This window comes from Neolamprologus brichardi, chromosome 12, assembly GCF_056152115.1.
Source record: "Neolamprologus brichardi isolate AB-2024 chromosome 12, ASM5615211v1, whole genome shotgun sequence".
Lineage (NCBI taxonomy): Eukaryota > Metazoa > Chordata > Actinopteri > Cichliformes > Cichlidae > Neolamprologus > Neolamprologus brichardi.
The window spans coordinates 37,428,082-37,450,264 of NC_142115.1; the positions used below are offsets into that span (position 1 = coordinate 37,428,082).

A 22,183-nucleotide genomic window follows, 5' to 3' on the forward strand; every position below is an offset into this window, starting at 1 on the left:
TTATGATTTCAATTTTGGCTTTAATTATTGCTTTATACTCATAATATTATACCTGGGTCGAAACCGACCCTAACAACACAAAGGTCATAATTTCAACTAGGGCATTTTATAATTTAGTGAAAATATATTTTTTTGTTTTATTTTGTAGAAATAGAGGTTCCTGACAAAGTCAAAAAGCCTTGATACAATAAACAAATGTTTGTGATTTTTTTTATGCATTTGAAATTTAAAATGGGTCGGTGACGACCCTAACACGAGAGGAAGGTTAAACACTCCCTGGTTTCTATGACATACAATGAGAAAAGGGATAACTCAGTGGAAAAACTCATCCAGGACTGCCAAGAAAGGGTGCACAGATTTAGTATTGATAAAAAAGATTTCAAACAAGACCAGCAAGAATTGATGGAGAAAATTAAAAAAAATTCTGAGTGAGACTAAAGAAGGATATTTGACTTTAAACGATGAAGCAGATTTTGTGGCAATGTTTAACAGATCAAAACCTCTTCTGAACCTGGTTCTGTTTGGGAGGAGAGCAGCAGGGAAGACGTCAGCAGCCAAGGCCATTTTACAGACTGAGCTTCATTCAGTCTCCAACTCATCAGAGTGTGTTAAACATCAGGGAGAGGTGTGTGGACGTTGGGTTTCCCTGGTGGAGCTGCCTGCCTTGTATGGAAAACCTCAGGAGGCAGTGATGGAGGAATCACTCAGGTGTATCTCCCTCTGTGATCCTGAGGGTGTCCATGCCTTCATCCTGGTCCTACCTGTGGCTCCCCTCACTGATGAAGACAAGGGAGAGTTAGAGACCATCCAGAACACATTCAGCTCTCGAGTCAATGACTTCACCACGATTCTGTTCACTTTCAAGTCAGATCCTAAGGCTCCAGCTGTTGGTAATTTTATAAAGGGAAACAAGAACATCCAGGAGCTCTGTGAGAGCTGTGGAGGAAGATCTGTTGTCGTCAACATCAAGGACAAACAAGAGGTCTTCAAGATTTTCAGCATTTTGGAAAAAATTACTCTAAAATCTAAAGAGAGCAAATTATGCAGCTACACAACTGAAACCTTTGCAACTGCACAAATAGAAAATATAATAAAAAAAGAGAAATGTATCACTGAATTGCAGGCTGAACTTAAGGACCTGAAAACAAAAGGTACAGTCAGCTGTAAGTAATGCACATTTTTATAAATGCCATTATGTTAATGTTGTAAACATTTCCCTTTTAATTAATAATATTCAAACTGTTGGTATCCAATTTAACTCATTCCAACTCATTTTATAGGTAATGAAGAGATGCAGAGCCCAGACTGTCTCAGGATTGTGCTCATTGGAAAGACTGGCTGTGGAAAGAGTTCTTCAGGAAACACCATTCTAGGACGAGATATATTTTTATCTAGCCCTTTCCAAAAGTCAGTCACCAAACGTTGTCAAAAAGAACAGGGCAATGAACGATTATCCTGTTATTGTGGTCGACACTCCTGGACTGTTTGACAACAGTTTATCACATGAAGAGATCAATGAGGAGATGGTGAAATGTGTCAGCCTCCTGGCTCCAGGACCACACGTCTTCCTGCTGGTGTTACAGATTGGGAGACTCACAGCAGAGGAGAAGGAGACACTGGAACTGATCAAGAAAGTCTTTGGGAAGAACTCCGAGAAGTTCACCATTGTTCTTTTCACAAAAGGAGATACACTGGAACATGCAAAGGTGTCTGTTGAAGAATACATTGAAAAATCAGATGATTCCTTTAAGAAGCTGATCTCCAACTGTGGAAGAAGGGTGCATGTGTTTAACAACTATGATAAGCAAAACCGCTCACAGGTCAGTGAGTTGATAACAAAGATTGACACCATGGGGAAGGAAAATGGAGGAAACTGCTTCACCAATGAGATGCTGCAAGAGGCTGAAGCAGCGATACAGAAAGAAATGCAGAGGATCCTGGAGGAGAAGGAAGAAGAAATGAAGAGACAGAAGGAGGAGCTTGAAAGAACATATGAGGAAAAAATCCAGTTGATGAAAAAAAGAATGCAACAACAGAAAGCAGAAATTGATCATGAAAGAAATCTGAGAGAGAAACAACTTAAAGAACTTCAGGACAACATCCGCATTCAGTCTGAAGAGAGGAAGAAAGAACAAAAACTCAGAGAAGACGACGACAGGAGAAAGAGAGAACAGGAAGAACTTCAAAGACGAGAATGGGAACAAACAATACAAGAACTTGAGGAAAAACTACGATCAGAGTCACAATCAAGGGAAATAATCGATAAAGAGTGTGAAAATTACAGAGAAAGAATAAGGGAGCAGCAAAAGACTTGGGAGAAGGAAAGAAAAGAATTGGAGGAAAAACGAAAACAAGAAGATGAAGAGAAAGAACAGAAAATCAGGGAGCTTCAAGAAAAATACGATCAAGTAAAAGAAAAGTTGGAACATGAAAGAAAAGAAAAAGAGGAAAGAATAAAAAGAGAACAGGAAAAGAATCTGAAAGAGTTAAAGGAGAACTATCAGAAACAAACTGAGAACATGCAGGAAGACTTAGGGAGGGTTAAAGAAGAAGCCAGAAAAAAAGCTGAAGAATTCAATGAATTTAGAGAGAAAAAGGAGAAGGGTTTTGCAGAACTGATTCAAAAACACATTGACGAGATAAAGAAACTGAAGGAGCAACATGAGAAAGGCATGCAAGACAAGAAGGGAGAATACGAAAGATTAAAGGATCTGTCAGACCACAAAGAAAATAGTCTGAAGAGAGAAATGGATGAACTGCAGGATAAACATAAATCAGAAATAACGGAATTAATCCTCATGCTTCTAACTCAGAAGAAAGAAAACAAGACTGAAATAAAAAGAATGCAGGAATCGTATAGATCTAAGGTGGAAAGGTGTGAAAAAAGACTTTTAAAGGATAACAAAGAAGAGGAAAAGGAAGAAATTGGTCAATTAAAGAGGAAACAAAAAGAGGAAATGAAAAACTTAAAGGAGAAACTAGGATCTAAAAAAACAGAGGAACAGAAAGCAGAAAGAAACAGGCTGTCCATCAAACATGAACAAGAAATGTCAGATTTGAAACATAAACTTTTAGACCAACATCAGCAAAAACAGAAGGTTGAACTGGATAACTTACAAAAACAACATGAGCAAAACCTGAAGGCATTCAAAGAAGAGCTTCTAGAAAAAAGTGGAACAAATGAGAGAGAAAAACTTGATGAACTGCAGAAGAAGCATGAAAAAGAAATGAATGAATTGAAACAGAAACTTGGAATGCAAGATGAAGACGGTACCAGGCAAGAACTAGATGAAATACAGAAAAAACATGCTAAAGAGATAAGTGAGTTGAAAGAGAAACTATGGACTTCAGAGGAGGAAAAGTCGTGCTTTGTCTCATGAACAAAACTGTTAAGTCTCAAAGAGATATTTCATCTACACACATTAATAATGTAACTTTAATCATCTTTACTGTTGTCCACAATTTGTTGTGGTTGCCACTTCTAGTCTCAACCCATAGATAAGAAACCTATAAAACTTTTTTCCATTTTGTAACATCACAATAATAGACATCAGCCAACTGTCACATTATGTCCTGTAGAAGGAAGATAAGTTTAGATGAGTCCTGATTAGTACAAAGTATTACCGAATTAAAATACTAAAAACTACTAAAGGGTCCAGAATCCAGATGTCCTGAGCTTCTGAAGCTAGTCCTGTCAGGTATTGAGTCTAAATGCCCAGTGGCGCTCCAGCCTTCCAGACTAGATAAGGTCTCGAAAGTTCAGAGCTTGTGCCAACAGAGCTCCCTGAACTTGATCCGAGACCTGACCTCATCCAAATCCCCAGAGCCACTGAAATTAGATCTTATCATGACTTAGAGGATGTCACACCTGCTAATCCAGGGCCAGCGAGTTCTAGAGAGCCCCAACCAGAGACTGTATCTTTGCCTACATCTGCTGATGATGGACCCCGATCAAAGAGTGCTTTACTGCCCTTGTTGGAAAATGTCAGGACTCCAGCCAGGAACTATGCGTATGCTGGATGACGTCAGGCCCCAGTCAGAGACTACGCAGCTGATGGGCTCTTATCTGTCCGTGGTGTTTGTGCGAGCTTCTTAAGCCTGATTTACCTTTGACACTTCAAAAGACTGCACTTCTTGTTCACATGCTGGTTAACTTTGTGAATCCTGTTAGCCCTTGGGTCCCACACAACAAAGAAATAATTAGGTATGTTGTTTATGCCAGGCTGCTGGTCTATCTAGTTTTGTCTTAATCAAAAGGAGCTAGTCGGCACACAATTAGACTTCTCTCCCAATAACAAAGTTTTCAGTATGTTTCAGTGATCTGTGTTTTCTGCTGACAACATGTACTATTTTAAGGTAAAATAGCGTTGGTATTACAACAACAAAACATCAGTCGCCTTGAGGTGATGTTTTAAATTAAATTGAATTGAATTGTTAGTCACAGTAGTTATACATTACATTAGTATTAGTTCCAGGACACATTTTCCCTTATCAAGTTATATTTAATTAAACACTTGTTCTTATTAGGGAAACTTTTCAATGTCAGAATTTTGTTTGTATTGGAGGATTTCTGTCCTGTATTACTATCTTTATTTGAAAAGAACCAACTGTCATTATGATCAAAAATATTTTTTTTATGAAAACATGACCGAAAACGTGGTATTACATTTCTGAAATATGTAGAGTTAGTTCTGTGATATTAGGTATTTTTCTGAAACTCATCAATTATGGGGATTGGTTATAACCATCAACTATTTGCTTTTTATTATCACTTACTATTACAACTTTTTTGTTGGGAGATAAGCCTGTGGTGCATTTTTCTTCATATTTCAGGACCTTTTTCGTGTTTTACTTTGTGTATTATGTATAGCTTTTTTATTCAACAGTATATTAAATAAATCATAATAATATAAATCAAACAAATTCTTTTCTTAATTATTTTTTCCTTGTAAGCTGGGATTACAGATGTTAAAGTTGTAGATTTCAGCTTTACACAGTGAACTTGTTTTTATTAAACCACCCCTTTTCTGGATTACTGATACACGTGAAAATAAACCAAGGGGAGAAACGAAGTAGGGACACTAAAATGAGGTGACTATGGTAAAACAGAAAACTATGAATAAACTGTGACTAGACTTATGACAACTATGAATACTATGAACACTAAGGACACTATAAATGATCCGTAAGGATAACAAGAAATACTGTGACTTGATGTGGGGTAAGTAGCACAGACGACACAATGCTGAACACAGGAAGACAGAGGACTTAAATACACACTTGAGGTGATTAGGGGAAGTGGGGAACATGGGGAAAAAGCTGACTAGAATGAACCAAATGACACCACAGTGGAAGTTAAACTAAAGCAGTGAACATTGAACACAAGTACCCTTCAAAGTAAAAGAGAAACCATAAATATGATGCAGATGTGACATAAGTTAGACAGACAGGACACATAACAGACGAGACTCACTGAACAGACCCATCACAAAAAAAAAAAAAAAAAAATGTTTGTTGGCGGCGAACGTCACCTGGCAGGCGCAGTGAGTGCTGGAACTGGAGGTGATCTGGCAGGCACCAGGTACTCTGCAGGTGGACGTAACCTGGCATGACATTGACCTCTGGCTGGGTCAAAGCTGGACCAGACAGTGGTATGTCAACCACAGGTGATGGAGCTGGACCAGACGGTTGCATGGCAACCGCAGGTGATGGACCAGGTGGTGGCACTGCAGACGACAGAGTAGATGCCACTGGCGGTGGTGCTGGAGGTGACAGGATGGTAGCCGCAGGTGGATTGATTGATTGATATACCTTTATTAGTCCCACAAGGGGAAATTTCATAAGGCTGCCGACCTATTGCACGTAATGGCGGCGCCATCTTACCCTCCGACCATACATACATTACACAAACATCACATGGGGAAGACAGGCCAGAGAGGTATAACAATGGAAAAGCACAACATGAGGAAAGATAAGGAGAAAAAAATAACTCCCCCCAGACTGAGCTCCAACAGGGAGATCAGTTTGAGAACAGAAAAAAAAAAAAACACCTCTGCAAAGGAAAAAACTCTTAATACACCAAAGAAACACATGACAAGTAACAGGGGTGGGTAAAGGGTGAGAGACAGCCAATTTAGACAGTACATCCGGGCCTGCGTGCGCTGGACTCCTTGATCCACCGTCAGCATCGGAGGGGAATAAGCGTCGAAGGCGTTTGGAGGGGGAGGGGGGATGAGTGTATATATGTATATGTATGTGTGTGTGTCCAGAGTTCAGCTGAGACAGTGTCCTTCGCCCTGCCAGGCTAAGTAAACAGTCTTCCAGCCAACCCAGGTGGCCTTGCATGGAATGGGAAGAACAGACTAAACACAGTCGTTATCAGGGTGTTGTTGTTCGGCTCCGGCCTTGAGACCGCAGCTGGCGCCGAAGGGGTAGCCGCATTATGATGGTGATTTTTCTTTTACAAACAACTCATGAGAATTTCAAGCTGTTTTTAACACTCCGACACTGGTCTCTCAATCTCCTGTTGGATAGCTGCGAGTTTCTTCATGATGTTATTTACCTTCAGTTCCGTGGTCTTGTCATTCTTTTGATCACAGAGCAGATTCTGAGACCTCACGACCATAGCCAACTGATCCGTGATGTATTCCAGCTTCTGCCCATAGGTGTTGTTCTGAGCGGATTCTTCCCTGATGTATCCCAATATCCGCTCAGAGATGTTATTCTGAGTATTTACTGCAACCGCAAGCACCTCCAAGCTCTTAACCATGCTGCCTTCCGTGAGCCCATTCTGAGAAGTCGATTCAATCCCAGCGGGCAGCCTTGGGGAGGTTTGAACAGCCGGTTCCGCTTTCTTAATTCTCCGATAAGTCAGGGCCAAGCCAGCTCTGATCAGCCAGAACCCTGTTATCATGGTTCCGAATAGGTAGATATCTTCAGCGTCCTCGATCCACAGTCCCGCCAGGCACACGATCCTCCATTTCTGCCACCCGTCCATCGTGTATCCAGCAGGGAAAGTACCTCCAGGGCACTCGGGCTCTCCCGAGCCCAGACTTCTCGTTGGGTGACAATAGCATTCAGAGACCAGTTGATCAAATCCATAATTCTCTTTTAGATTTTAGACACAGACTGTGAGAGAGTGTTCCAGGGAAAGTAATACAAAGAACACGAGACTAGACAAAGACATAAGAAGCTAAGCAGGGAAGATAAGGGAAAGGAGAGGAGAAAAATGCGACCGCCCTCGCTGAGAGCCAAAGAGAAGTCCTGTAGGCCTGTAGCGCAAGAAGTGACTGGACAGACTCACCAGAGCCGCCAGTGGACACGAGGAGGTGGTGTCTGGGCTATCCAGAACTCCCAGTGGAGACGAGGCACGGCTGGAGCGGTTCTCTTCAGCAGCCAGCTGACGAGACGTAATGGGCTGGCTCTCCAGAACCCCCAGCCGATTTGGCGTGATGCTCAACGGGTACTCTTGAACCCCCAGCTGATGTGACGTGAGGCTTGATGGATTCTTCTGAAACCCAAGCTGGCGAGATGGACGCAGATCCAGCAGGTGCAGAGACCTCTGGCTGGGATGAAGCAGAGGGTGCCGTGGCTGGGGTTGCACAGTGCAGACAGCCTGTTGAGCCAATGACAATAATCCAAAGTTTATAGTGGACTGGATGAGCTCAAATGAGCTCTTAGTTGCAGATGGAAGGTCCTGCACTGGCTCCATAGCCTCCAGGGGTCCAGAGTTTGCTGAGGCCTGAAGCTCAGCATCTGGGGAAGCCCTGGAAAGAGTTTTAATCTCTGAAGTGGCTGGTTCGGCCAAAACATCGTTAGCATGACAGTCTGTCACCGCCAGAGGCTAGTAGGGGGAAACAGACTCTAAGGCAGACAACACTCGGAGACGCAGGGACCGAGGGTGACCAAGCTTTATTTACAGTGGTGTAATTGATGCAAACAGCGAACAATGGTGAGAGATGCTTAAGGTGCTTACCATAACTGTCAAGGAGTGCAGTGTGGCCGGCAGGAGTAGGACCCAAAATGCAGGCGCTCAGACTCAAGGTGTTAACTCAAAGTCACAGCTTTATTGGCTGGCAGGAAAAAACATACAAACTAAAACTCACAGGGAGACACAAGGAGATCCACACAGCAAGAAGGATGACGCGACACTGACTCAGAGAAACACAGGGTTTAAATACACTGGGAAGTAACGAGGGGAATGAGACACAGGAGGGCACAGCTGGGAGAAATCAGGACTGACGAGACAAGGAAAGCAGGACGCATTCACATAAGACACGGACCTTCAACGTAAAACAGGAAGTACGACATAGAGACGCGAACTTGACTCGGTGGAGACAGCAACTAAGAAACACAGAGACAAACCATAAGGTAGAGGACTCTAAGAACCGAAAGACACAGAGGTAAACTCAAACATGCAGACACAGACTTACACAGAACAGAGGGTACACAGAGAAACATGAAGGGCAAGGGTTCGAAACTAGAAACCATAGAATAACTCACACAAGTACAATAATACAAAAAGCACAAAGAACTAAACATGCTGGGTCAGGGGACCCAGGACCCTGACAATAACCTAGAATTGCTCAAAGTAATCACGGAATAACTCAAAAACACTCTTTGGAACTGAGGGCCAGCGGCAACCGAATGTAAACTTAAAACACGCTAGAAACTTGACTCTGGAACATGAACTTAGAATATGATTGGAAATAACATTAGCTTTGAGGCACACTATAATTCGTAATTCTTCACTTAGAGACACACTGGTTTAACTCAATGATTCAAAACCTTTCACTGTGAAACTGTCACTTTCTGCGTGGCAGACCGTGGGGATGAGGAAAGTAGGACCCAAAATGCAGGACTCTGCGATGCCACAGTGCACTTTATTTACAGTGAAACCGACAGGTAAGTCCAACAATTCACTCAAAAATGCAATTTGCCAATAGTGCTCGTCCCTTGCTCCCAGTGCGTCCCGTGCTGTAGCTCCCTTAGAGTGTGTGCTCCCCAACTCGCTTTTCCGCTCGACTCTCCTGGAGGAAGAAGGAAATTCCACAATTAGCCACACGCTAGCTGACTACCAAGAACACACATCTCGCACAGACTATACCAGTCAGGGGTAATAATCCCACGTCGACTGTTGCCGCGAGTCCAGGTTAAATACCTCCTTCTAGCCCGGGAGATGATTACCAACTGCTGATCAGGTAATCACCTGCAGGTGGGCCGGCAACAGCGAGGAGGGACTCCCGATGACGACAGTCACGGCACGCACTTCCGTAAACAACCCCGAGGACTGGGGGGAGAGAGAGAGAAGCACACACACACACGCACACACACTCTACATACAAACATGGACAGAACAGTAGACGACACAGACCCCAAATAGTAATAATAATAATAATAATAATAAAAAGCAGCATTCTATCACCTCAGACATTTATCGAAGGTTAATCCGTTTCTTTCCAAGCGTGACTTGGAAACTGTTATTTACACCTTTATTACTTCACCTTTGGATTATTGCAATTCCCTTTTAATATGGGTTGGGCAGAGTACCTTGTCACGCTTGCAACTAGTGCAAAATGCTGCGGCACGATTTTTAACTGGTAGAAGGAAATTTGATCATGTGACTCTGGTTTTGGCCTCTCTAAATTGGCTTCCAATTGAATTTAGGATCCGTTTTAAGGTCCTTATATTGGTTTTTAAATCTCTAAATGGTCTGACACCTGTTTATTTGTGATTTCTTGTAGCCCCATGTCCCCATTTGTTCGCTTCGGTCAGCTGAGCATCTGTTGCTTTCAGTTCCTAAGTCAGGGCTGAAGCTTAGAGGAGACCGAACGTTCTCTATTGCGGCTCATATTTGGAATAACCTTCCTCTCCATATAAGACAAGCTACATCAGTGCCAGTTTTAAGTCCAGATTAAAAACCTATTTTTATTGTAACTCTGTGGGTAACTGACATTTTTATACATTTTATTGCTATGTTTGGTTTTTTGATTTTGTATTACTATATTTGTATTTGCATTGTACATCACTGTACCCACATTTCCGAGGACCTATCCTGGACTACAAACACTATATCACTATCAAAAGTGTGCTGGAGCCTCCCTGGACTTAATTGCCAGCACTAGATGTCTCTCCAGAACCAGGGCAATTATAAAAGACCCCCTCCATCCTAACCATCTATCTATCTATCTATCTATCTATCTATCTATCTATCTATCTATCTATCTATCTATCTATCTATCTATCTATCTATCTATCTATCTATCTAGCTGCCATTTGTTTTCTGTGCAATATTTGGGCAAAGTGTCTTGTGCTGTAGTGAAGGATGACATGAGAATGTGGTAATGAGTCCTGTCTCATTGATGACAGCACAGGCGCTGCCTAGCCTTTTTGGTCTGGACCTGAATGTGGGCAGACCATGTCAGGTCTGAGGAGATGTGGACACCGAGATACTTGAAGGACTGCACCCTCTCCACTGGAGCTCCATTGATGATAATGGGCTTGTAGTCTCTGTGCTGACTCCGTCTGAAGTCCACCACCAGCTCCTTGGTCTTGCTGACAATCAGAGATTTCCACTCGTTGCTTCTCTAAAAATTCAAGGCTCATTCCATACGTTTGAGTTTTATTCAATATGAACAAGCACTTTTGAAATCATGAACCTCCCACCACTAGTAGGAGCTGTGATGCCAATGTTTAGGCTGTTATTTAATCAGTGACATCAGCAGACAGAATCTGGCAGTAGAGAGACAGAGCCAAAGATTTTTCACCTGCTGTGTTATTGATTGAATCATTTTGGAGTTTGTCAACTCTGAGTTTGTTTACCTGAAAGAAATATTAAATCATATTTGAAACAGTGGACATCTTTGGTTGCTTTTGGTCATTTCATTTCATTGCATGTGTCGAGACAAATGCTCTGCTGTGACAACCTCAAACTGGTACATAACTATGTCATTACACTCGGTGTTTATCAGCCTTTAAAGATCATTTTATTTGATGACACTTTATTCCTCCAGCATCATGCTCGTCCTCTCTTGGCTGACAAATACTTCTTTTATAAAGATAAGGGATAAAAAGGATGATAATTTTCAATTGCCTAGATAGAACAACAGGAACACATGGAAAAATAAATTTCCAGTTTTTTTAATCATCAAGAAGAACAGCATAAAGGATAGTCATATATATTTAATACTGAATATTTATAAAATTACAACAAACATCCAAATATCTAATAACCAGCTGAAGCTTCTTCTATTGTTTAATATACTACTGCATGAAAATAATCAACATAAAACATAAACTACATAACAACATAACAACAACATAAAATATACCAAAAAATTAAACTGCTTCAAAATGTTCCATAACCTGAAGAGTTACATGGCAGTAATTCATACTACACATGTCAATGAGTCACAAAAGAAACACAATGGAACGCAATCCTGAAAGTAAGAATTTATAAGATGAATTAAGAATTCTGTCTGTGATCTGTAACTGTAAAATGTTCACAAATTGACCATAAAATTTATGAATTTGTATCTGATCAGTTAGAAAATCACAAGCAGTTTAATCTGGATTCTGTTGCGCTCGATTAAGTACATTCAGATCTATAAGCATCAGCACACACACTGGTATTCTCATCTCAACATTTAACTAAATGTACAGAAAATCTTTTATTCATGGAGCTCTGTCACAAAAACACAAAAAAATCCCCTCATGAAATGCTGCAGCGAGATGTTGTTTCAACTTCATCCAGAAGTTTTTGTATTTGTTCACTTAATTCTGTTTCATGGATTTTCTGCAGGTTTTCTTTTTCTTCCTCATTTTTTGCAATCTTCATTTGATCCTCATGTTTTATCAGCAAGTCTTTGAGTTTTTTCACGTTCCCTCTCTTCTTGGAAAGACATTTTATCACATCTTTGATTTCTGCTTGATGCTTTTCTCTCTTTTGTTTTTCAGTGTGCTCAGCCAGAGCCTTTAACAGGTCATACTTCTCATCTTTGTCTTTAATCTTCTTCTTGTGCTCCTCCTTCTGAGCTGCAAACTCTTTGTTTTTGTTCTCTTTGAAATCATTGAACTCTTCAGCTTTCTTTCTGGCCTCATCTTCATGCATCTTCTTCAGATTTTCCACACGTATTTTATAGTTTTCTTCCAGCTGATTTCGTTCTTTCTTCTCCTCTTCTCTCCTCATTTTGTCTTCTTCTTTTCTTTTCTTTTCATTTTTTTCTATTTCCTGCTTGTACATTTCTTCAAGGTTTTCAAGTTTTATTTGCTGTTTTTCTTGTCTCTGTTCATCTTCTTGTCTTTGTTTTTCCCACCATTCACTTCGTTCTTTCTCCCAGGCTTCTTGTTTTCTCGTCATCTCTTCTCTGTTCTCTTCCAGCTTTTGATCCACACTTTTCTTTTCCTCTTTTTCTGAGTGAATTTGTTTGTCCAACATTTCAAGTTGTGTTTTCAAATTCTGTCTGTATAATTCTTCCTCATTTTTCCATTTCCTGTTCTCTTCTTCTCTCATTTCCTGTTCTTTCTTTCTCTCTTCACGCTCCTTCTTTATATTTTCCTCCATCTCCTTGAGTTTCTGGTCTCTTTCCTGCTGAAGTTTTTTCTTCTCTTCTTCCATTCTTTTTGTCATTGCTTTAATTTCCTCCTCATGTTTTCTTTCAAGCTCCTCTCTCAGTCTCTTCATCTCTTCTTCCTTCTCCTTCAGGATTCTCTCTACTTCTTTCTGTATCGCTGCTTCAGCCTCTTCCAGCATCTCATTGGTGTAGCAGCATCCTCCATTGTTCTTCACCATGGTGTCAATCTTTGTTATCAACTCACTGACCTGTGAGCGGTTTTCCTCATCATAGTTGTTAAACACATGCACCCTTCTTCCACAGTCAGAGATCAGCTTCTTAAAGGAATCTTCTGAGTTTTCAATGTATTCTTCAACAGATACATTTTCATGTTTCAGTGTATCTCCTTTTGTTAAAAGAATGATGGTGAACTTTTCTGAATTCTTCCCAAAACCTTTCCTGATCAGTTCCAGTGTCTCCTTCTCCTCTGGGGTGAATCTGCCGATCTGTAAAACCAACAGGAAGACGTGTGGTCCTGGAGCCAGGAGGCTGATGCATTTCACCATCTCCTCATTGATCTCTTCATGTGATAAACTGTTGTCAAACAGTCCAGGAGTGTCGACCACAACAACAGGACGGCCGGTGACATCACCCTGTTCTTTCTGACAGCGCTTGGTGACCGACTTTTGGAAAGGTTTAGATAAAAATGTATCTGCTCTTCCTAGAATGGTGTTTCCTGAAGAGCTCTTTCCACAGCCAGTCTTACCTATCAGCACAATCCTGAGACACCCCGCGCTCTGCATCTCTTCATTACCTGCATACAATGTCAACAGTCAGTACAGTCTACCATTCTACATCAAATTCAATTCAATTCAATTCAATTCAATTCAATTTTATTTATATAGCGCCAAATCACAACAAAAGTCGCCTCAGGGCGCTTCATAGATACAGAGAAAAACCCAACAATCATATGACCCCTATGAGCAAGCACTTTGGCGACAGTGGGAAGGAAAAACTCCCTTTTAACAGGAAGAAACCTCCGGCAGAACCAGGCTCAGGGAGGGGTGGGGCCATCTGCTGTGATTGGTTGGGGTGATCAAACATGGGTTAGAGGGAGAAAAAAGAAGAAGAAGGTACTTACAAGCAGCAGTGCTTCTGTTCTGTGCAAGTTGGGTGATGAATTTCTCTTGTTGTAACATCTTCTCTAGTTGGGCTTGTCCAAATGTGTACATTGTGTAGCAGTATGATTTGTCTTTGTGGACACTGATTTTTTCCACAGTTTCCAACAGCTGTGGGATCTGCTGTTTGTCTTTAATGTTAAGAACAAAAGAGCTTCCTCCACAGCTCTCACAGAGCTCCTGGATGTCCTGGTTTTTCTTTACAAAGTTACCAACAGCTGTATCTGTAGGATCTGAGTCCACAGTGAACAGAATCATGGTGAAGTCATTGACTCGAGAGCTGAATGTGTCCTGGATGGTCTCTAACTCTCCCTTGTCTTCATCAGTGAGGGGAGCCACAGGTAGGACCAGGATGAAGGCATGGACACCCTCAGGATCACAGAGGGAGATACACCTGAGTGATTCCTCCATCACTGCCTCCTGAGGTTTTCCATACAAGGCAGGCAGCTCCACCAGGGAAACCCAACGTCCACACACCTCTCCCTGATGTTTAACACACTCTGATGAGTTGGAGGCTGAATGAAGCTCAGTCTGACCTAAAATGGCCTTGGCTGTTAAAGTCTTCTCTGCTCCTCTCCTCCCACACAGAACCAGGTTTAAAGATGGTTTGATGCTGTGATTGTATTGATTTGTCATGTCCTGAATCTTCTGCATTAATGATCCATAGTTATCTTCAAACATGTTGTAGTGCCTTCCTCCACATTCTACAAGGACTTCATTCACAGTGGAACTCATTTCATTCTCACGTGTGATGACGACCATCGAGTGTTTAAAGGCATTGTGACCAAACAGACTCAGGATGAACTTCAGAGTTGTTCTGTTCTCTTCACTGAATTCAGAAGATTTCACCAACAGCAGCAGAACATTTGGTCCAGGATGACAGAGACTCACACTCCTCTTTACTTCTCTTCTCATGTCCTCCTCAGACAGACTGAACATGTCTGGAGTTTTCACTACTGTCAGTAGTTTTCCTCTCCACTCTCCACAGGAGGCCACGCAGTGATTGAGTTTTTGGCAGTGAAATGCTTGGTACCCAATGATCAAGTTACCAAGTTTTGTCTTCTTATCTTCACTTTTGCCCAGCAGCACAATCCTGAACGCAGACACTGTGATACAACAGAGAGAACACAATAACACAAATTAATCTAAAATCACAGCACTTGGCTTGTACGAGGAGATCTCTTCAATCCTCAGTATGCTCAGAGAACCTTTAGTATTACTCATCGATTGACTTGGTCAAATGTGATGTGATGTGAGTCACACTTAAATATTAAAATCCAAACACCAACACAGTTAGCCATTGTGTGTGAATGTGTTAAACATTTAAGCTTTTTGCACAACTGTTTGTATAAGGTCAAAGTTTAATGTTAAATTATTAAGTTAAGTTTAAACAACCTCAGCTCACCGAAGTTCTGCACAAGCCTACTAATATATATTATTCATCCATTTTCTTCTTCTTATCCTTTTCAGCCTCGCAGGGGCACTGGAGCCTATCCTATTATAATTAAAACTGTTGGATGTTCAGACCAAAAAAGGACAAAAGAAATGTTCGTTTTCAAAAACAGGATGAGCCCTGACATCATTTTACTTACTGTTGGACAAAGGTGTTTTTCCAGAAACTTGAGGATTGATTTGTTTTAATTTATTGGGCAATCCTGTCAAAATAAGAAATTGCTGTGCTGATTATTGAATCATAGATGTTGTATATTCTGTGTATTTCATCCTTGTCAGAAGAAGATTCTCATCTTACCTGCAGCTTTAACAGCGTCAGTGATAGGAGTCTTCGTCTCCTTTTTTGGCGGGGGTTGTTGATCTTTTGATAAATCCTGTTCTGTGTCCTCAAAAGCTTCATAGCTGACATGCTCTCCATTGTTGTACTTTGTAATTTCACACAAATGTGTTAACAGCTCTGGAAGTTCAACGTTGATCCTCTTCAAGTATCTGCATTTACATTTTTTGATCATTTCATTTAATGCTGGACTTTTCATGAAGTCTTCCACAGAACCTGAGCTCTCCTCTCTGGGTGCTGAGATCAGTATCAGTGAATGATCAAATGACTGATCACTGTAACCTTGAAGGACTCTGCAGAGTCTCAGTTTGTGTTCTTCTGTAAAGTTTTCAGGCTGTACAAGCAGCAGGAACACATGAGGTCCAGGATCAGAGTGTTTTGCACAGTCTTTTATAAACTCTGTCAGATCTTGTTGGGAGGTGTTGAGAGGAGGCAGGTAGCGGGTGTTGATGACAGCAATTTTTTTGCCCTCCAGTGTACCACTAATTCTCACACACGCTTTAGTTTTACTGGTGAACACAGTATCTCCCAGTAACAGATTTCCCACTTCATTTTTCTCAGTCCAGCTGCTCCCCAGCAGAACAACCCTCAGCTCAGACACTGCGGGAAACACAGATGTAGAGAAGGTAGCTAAACACAGACATGCAGGATACTGAAGAGTGATTCCCTTTGTTTCAGTGAGGTTTAAATCCAGAGGTTTTAGTTCTAATTTCAGATATATTTTAACTTCTCACTAACACAGTTCAGTGTAACTCACTGTTTTTTGGCAGTACTTCAAGGCTGCTTCCTGTCTGGGGAGGCTGATGCTCTGTGATGTAAAGAGAAAGAAAGATAGATAGAAGGGAAAAGACAATGGATGCCATGCCATCAATGGACCATTGCTCAACAACCACTGACCAAAACCCACTGATCAACAACCACTGATCAATAACCATGAGTCCCATTCACAGAGAGTTGGGGAATGGCTGCAATCACAGCATTGTAAGATGGTGACAGATGTACCCTTAGGCCCCCTCCTCGATTCAGAGATGGTCTTTCCCTTTTCACGTAAATGGCCTCCTTGACTCCGCCCTCAAACCAGCGTTCCTCCCTGTCCAGGATGTTACATCCTCATCATTGAAAGAGTGTCCACTGGCCTGTAGGTGTAAATAGACTGCAGAGTCCTGGCCTGACGAGGTAGCTCTTCTGTGTTGTGCCATCCTCTTACCTAGAGGTTGTTTGGTTTCCCCGATGTATAAATCCTGGCAATCCTCCTGCACTTAACAGCGTACACTATGTTACTCTGTTTGTGTCGGGGACCCGATCCTTGGGGTGGACCAGTTTTTGGTGCAGCATGTTTTGGGGTTTAAAAGCCACAGAGACCCGGTGTTTAGAAAAAATGCGTCTCAGCTGCTCCGATACTCCTGACACATATGGGATCACTACAGGTTTTCGCTTGGTCAGCGGTTGTCCTTCTCTCCTGGATCGGCTGGAGCTTTCTTTAGGAGCCTTCCCAGCTTTGACAAAAGTCCAGCTGGGATAACCACATTGACTCACATTTTTGTTTGTTTGTGCTCCAGTGGATGATGAGAGTCAAACCTTAGATACTGATCCATATGCGTAGGTTTACGGTACACGTCAGCTTTTAGATGTCCCTTATTACTGATGGAAATCTACTGATTTCTATTTGTCTCTCATCATCCACTGGAGCACAAACTGGGCGTCATCAGGACGCTACAACACAGAGCGAACACCATCCCCACTGACACAGCGACCAGGGAGGCAGAAGAACATCAAGAAGGCGCTGAGTAAATGTGGTTATCCCAGCTGGACTTTTGTCAAAGCTGGGAAGGCTCCTAAAGAAAGCTCCAGCTGATCCAGGAGAGAAGAACAACCGCTGACCAAGTGAAAACCTGTAGTGATCCCGTACGTGTCAGGAGTATCGGAGCAGCTGAGACGCATTTTTTCTAAACACCGGGTCTCTGTGGCTTTTAAACCCCAAAACACGCTGCACCAAAAACTGGTCCACCCCAAGAATCAGGTCCCCGACACAAACAGAGTAACATAGTGTACGCTGTTAAGTGCAGGAGGATTTCCAGGATCTATACATCGGGGAAACCAAACAACCTCTAGGTAAGAGGATGGCACAACACAGAAGAGCGACCTCGTCAGGCCAGGACTCTGCAGTCTATTTACACCTACAGGCCAGTGGACACTCTCTCAATGATGAGGATGTAACATCCTGGACAGGGAGGAACGCTGGTTTGAGGGCGGAGTCAAGGAGGCCATTTACGTGAAAAGGGAAAGACCATCTCTGAATGGAGGAGGGGCCTAAGGGTACATCTGTCACCATCTTACAATGCTGTGATTGCAGCCATTCCCCAACTCTCTGTGAAGGGTACTCATGGCCATTGATCAGTGGTTGTTGATCAATGGTCATGAGAATTTGCATAATTAAGATTAAGGAACTGACCTCCCAGCCCATTGTTCCTTCAGTGGGCTGGTTTCAGTCATTATGCAAATGTCCTGTTTATAAGGTTGAAACCTGCAGTCAGCTGAGACTGAAGAAGTCACCTGGATGAGTGACGAAATGTTTCTCCCACAAAACGCTGCGTCCAGACGAACAGAATCAACTTTTGGAGATTTACTTACCTGGATGATTGAGATGCATCAAGATGATACTTATGAATGCTCCCAAAAAGTAGATTTTGTCCTTCTGGACATAGAAATGTTTTGTCACTTATCCAAGCGGCTTCTTCAGTCTCAGCTCACTGCAGGTTTGATCGATGGTCATGAGAATTTGTAAATTAATGAACATTCAGTAGCTTGGTTTCAGTTATTGTCTTTATAAGATAGTGGAAACCTGCAGTCAGCTGAGACTGAAGAAGTTACTTGGATGAGTGACGAAACATTTATCCCACAAAACGCTACGTCCAGACGAACAGAATCAACTTTTGGAGATTTACTTACCTGGATGATTGAGAATGCATCAAGATGATGGACTGAACTGATCTTTTTGGAATTTTTTGGATGTTAGTAAAGCATAATAAAGCACATTTCTTAAGGTATTTAAATTATTGTATTAAAAAACATTGTCTAAACAAATAATTTTATTAGGTATCATGTTACTTAATAAACACGTTGTGCTGTTCATCCCATAAAAAGACTCAAACATAAATTAAGTGGCTTATTATGATGCTTTAGATTATTTTCTTTTGCAAAAACAGAGATATTATAACACCACACACTTTTGTCTACAGAAAGGGAGATGCAGTCATTTATTAGCATTAGTTATAAATTCTGATTGAACTCACCAGTTACTGTAGTTGCCATGAGGTCACACTGTGGGAAATATGAGTTACTAGACAAACAACTGCAAGAAGATAAAATCAGAGAAAATAAGGCACCAGTTCATAATACAAGTAGGTACTAACCAGCTGGTACAGTAGACAATTGAAAATTATAGGAGAAAAATATTATCACGAGTGTCTTACTGATAATTATAATTAATAATTCACAGTTCTAGGGACCATGCTGCTCGTTGTGCTTTTAGTGCATAGTGCTGAATAGAGAATTGGTGAAGGGACAACTATGTAGGCATGTATGACAGATCTAATTATTACAAAATTAAAATTACTAAAAATGCAGATCGAAAATTGTTAGTCAAAAAGTTGTAATAATTTTGACTAACACAGATATAAGCTGGAGGATGTAGCTTGGGAGAGGGAGGTCTGGGCTTCCCTGCTTTGGCTGCTGCCCCTGTGACCCGGCCCCAGATAAGCAGAAGAAGATGGATGGACAGTCTGTTACTGTTCTTATTATCTTGGAGCAACTGTAACTACATAATTAGGGATTAGTTAAATATTCTGATCGTGATTCTGATTCTTCTCAGTAAACGTTCGGTTTATGTCAGAGGGGCTCAACAGTGGCTAATGATGAACCCTGGTTTGGCTTGGTAGTTATGTTATTGTGTTAAAGGAAACCACACTTCAACTATTAAGATGGAGGCTTAATAAACAGACATGATTTGTTTGCACAAAAGGCAAGAAGAGTTTCAAACTTAAGGCAATAAGAAGTAGTGGCTGAAAGGTTAAAAAAACATGAAATTAGATAGTGCTATTTATCTTTAATACCAGCCAGAAACATCTTAATATGTTACCTTTCTGAAGATGTTACCACTCCATTAACCTTTGACCTGTGGTGTGACTATAACCTTCACCTCTCAGTGAGATAGAGTGCTTGGAACTGTTTTATTCAGACCTACAAAAACATCTGCACTTAATGATCTAAAGGAACTGTTTGAACATGTTCCAGAAATTCAGGTCTGACTGGCTCGCGTCCAGAAATAGATACTGAATGTAGTTGGAACAGTTTGCCAGTAAATAAACATTTGGACGTTGTCAAGGATTACTCAGGTAGTCTAGGAGAATGGGGACATTTATGACATGTTCCAACAGATAAACCAGACTGTGTAGAGACTTTCAGTTGCACATGGGCCAACAACACATTAGTACCTCAGTTGGTACCTGTTAAGAAAGAAAAATAAAGGTGTTATAACTGTGAGCGTACAGCCAATGGCGCTATGCACCTTTTTCTACCTCTGTTTTACATCTTAACTAAGTTAAATAAGTAAATAATAATTTTAGCATCTGGCTGTAAGTTCTTTCACTGGCCATCTTATTGTTTTAATGCATTATCAATAATCAGGCCCCATCTTATCTTAATGACCTTGTAGTACCATATCACCCTATTAGAGCACTTCGCTCTCGCTCTGCAGGCCTACTTGTTGTTCCTAGAGTATTTAAAAGTAGAATGGGAGGCAGAGCCTTCAGTTTTCAGGCCCCTCTTCTGTGGAACCAGCTTCCAGTTTGGATTCAGGAGACAGACACTATCTCTACTTTTAAGATTAGGCTTCAAACTTTCCTTTTTGCTAAAGCATATAGTTAGGGCTGGACCAGGTGACCCTGAATCCTCCCTTAGTTATGCTGCAATAGACGTAGGCTGCCGGGGGATTCCCATGATGCACTGGGTGTTTCTTCTTCACTCACTATGTATTAACAGACCTCTCTGTGTTGAATCATATCTGTTATTAACCTCTGTCTCTCTTCCACAGCATGTCTTTATCCTGTCTTCCTTCTCTCACCCCAACCAATCACAGCAGATGGCCCCGCCCCTCCCTGAGCCTGGTTCTGCTGGAGGTTTCTTCCTGTTAAAAGGGAGTTTTTCTTTCCCACTTTCCCAAGTGCTTGCTAATAGGGGGTCATATGATTTGAGGGATTTTTCTCTGTATGAGAAAGCATCTTGAGACAATTATAAAAGAAAAATAAAATAAAATTTAACTTAATTAATGTAACTAAACATTTGGACCAAACATTCAAAATAATGTATTCATTTAAATGAATTTTTACTGGCATTTTTATTTTGGCCGAAACATCAACGAGTTGCATGAATAAATATTTAACTGAAATAAAATATATAAGAATGTATGTACTATAACGCATCGCAACACGTTCTCACTCCTAAAGCGTAACATTTTAGGCTAGGTGACAAATCGTCAACATATTACGTTTTCGGCTACCCACCACGTTCCTAAATGACGACCGGAAAAATGAGGGAATATGAGAACCATATGGACTCAATCTACACATGTTCGCTCTTTTTCTTCAAGAAACATGCTATTTAACATCATTAAAGTCCTGGTTAACCTCAGGAAAAAGGTTATGGTTCGGGCTGGAATACAGGGCTGGAACGTCTATTACCGCGGGAGCGTCATTGCACTGGATTTCGGCCATCACCAGCCACGTACCATAAGAACGCCGAAGGTCTCCTTTCGCGTTCCTCAGGAACGCCCCGGGACGTGACAAAACGTCGGCATGTTACGCCTCGGGAGTGAGAACGGGCTGCGCATCCACAGTATAACGTGCAAAGACTTTTGGGGGCTTTATTGATAATAAGAGAAAAACCATGTAAATGTAACTTTCTGTTATGTACGTGTTTCTTCCTAAATAAAAAACACTTATTATTGTTGTTGCAGAAAAGAAACTGGAGACGCCTCATTTTAAAACAAACTGACAATCAGAGGATCAAATTTTACATTAAACTGTACAAATCCGTTGTTTTCGGGCTTTTTCCTCTATTTCTGCTTCAAACAGTTAAAGTACTTTTTCCGAGTTATTTAAAGTTGACGGTGTGTGTCTGAACGAACAGGAAGCTGTTTCCAGCACCGTCAGCCAAATTACCGCGACATCAGTGTGTCGATATAAATTTGACTCACCTAACGACGATCAGTAATTTATCAATGATCGCTGATTGATCAGTCAGTAATGTCAACGCCGAAGCTTCGTGTGGTTTAATGAGCAGCTCAGCAGCAGATTATTAAAGGATCTGAAAATATTTCATCGCCCGAGTTTGTTTTGCTGCAAAACGCCCAACCGAATAAAAACGAAAGCGTTTAAAATGTTCCACCCCAAAAAGGTGGAGACTGCTGCGTCCCCCTCCCCCCTTAAAGATGTAACAGTGTGAACGACGTAGTTTCGATTTTAAAATGGAACGTGTGTGAGTTTTATTTCCTTTATATTTTGTCACAGAAGTTGTGATCTATTTAAATTTAAGTGTGATTAGTGGAGGAGACTTCACATTTTGACCTGCCGAGCAGCCTCCTGCAGACTGAGTCTCAGAGTGAGTCT

General features: G+C 41.3%; 1 protein-coding gene and 2 pseudogenes across 3 annotated transcripts; 1 reads left to right on the plus strand and 2 right to left on the minus strand.

Annotated features, from left to right (window-relative positions):
- The first annotated feature begins 337 nt into the window (after positions 1–337).
- Positions 338–3,557, plus strand: LOC102777340 (uncharacterized; annotated as a pseudogene). Its single transcript, XR_015719872.1, has 2 exons — positions 338–1,151; positions 1,281–3,557. The product of XR_015719872.1 is annotated as an uncharacterized LOC102777340 (transcript).
- A 2,936-nt stretch (positions 3,558–6,493) lies between these two features.
- On the minus strand, positions 6,494–7,101 carry LOC148100359 (uncharacterized; annotated as a pseudogene).
- Positions 7,102–11,489: 4,388 nt separating this feature from the next.
- LOC102790637 (uncharacterized) lies at positions 11,490–21,894 on the minus strand. Of its 2 annotated transcripts, XM_087849520.1 has the most exons (7): positions 21,772–21,894; positions 18,812–18,839; positions 16,276–16,326; positions 15,480–16,118; positions 15,322–15,384; positions 13,693–14,835; positions 11,490–13,365 (listed from the first exon to the last, which is right to left on the minus strand). In XM_087849520.1, the coding sequence occupies exons 2-7, from the start codon at positions 18,828–18,830 to the stop codon at positions 11,711–11,713; spliced, it is 3,570 nt and encodes a 1,189-aa protein (XP_087705646.1). In that variant the 5' UTR covers positions 18,831–18,839; positions 21,772–21,894; the 3' UTR covers positions 11,490–11,710. The 2 variants fall into 2 exon arrangements, with proteins under 2 accessions (XP_087705646.1, XP_006808519.2); XM_006808456.3 differs by lacking the exons at positions 18,812–18,839; positions 21,772–21,894 and having other exon boundaries at positions 16,276–16,411.
- Positions 21,895–22,183: the final 289 nt, after the last annotated feature.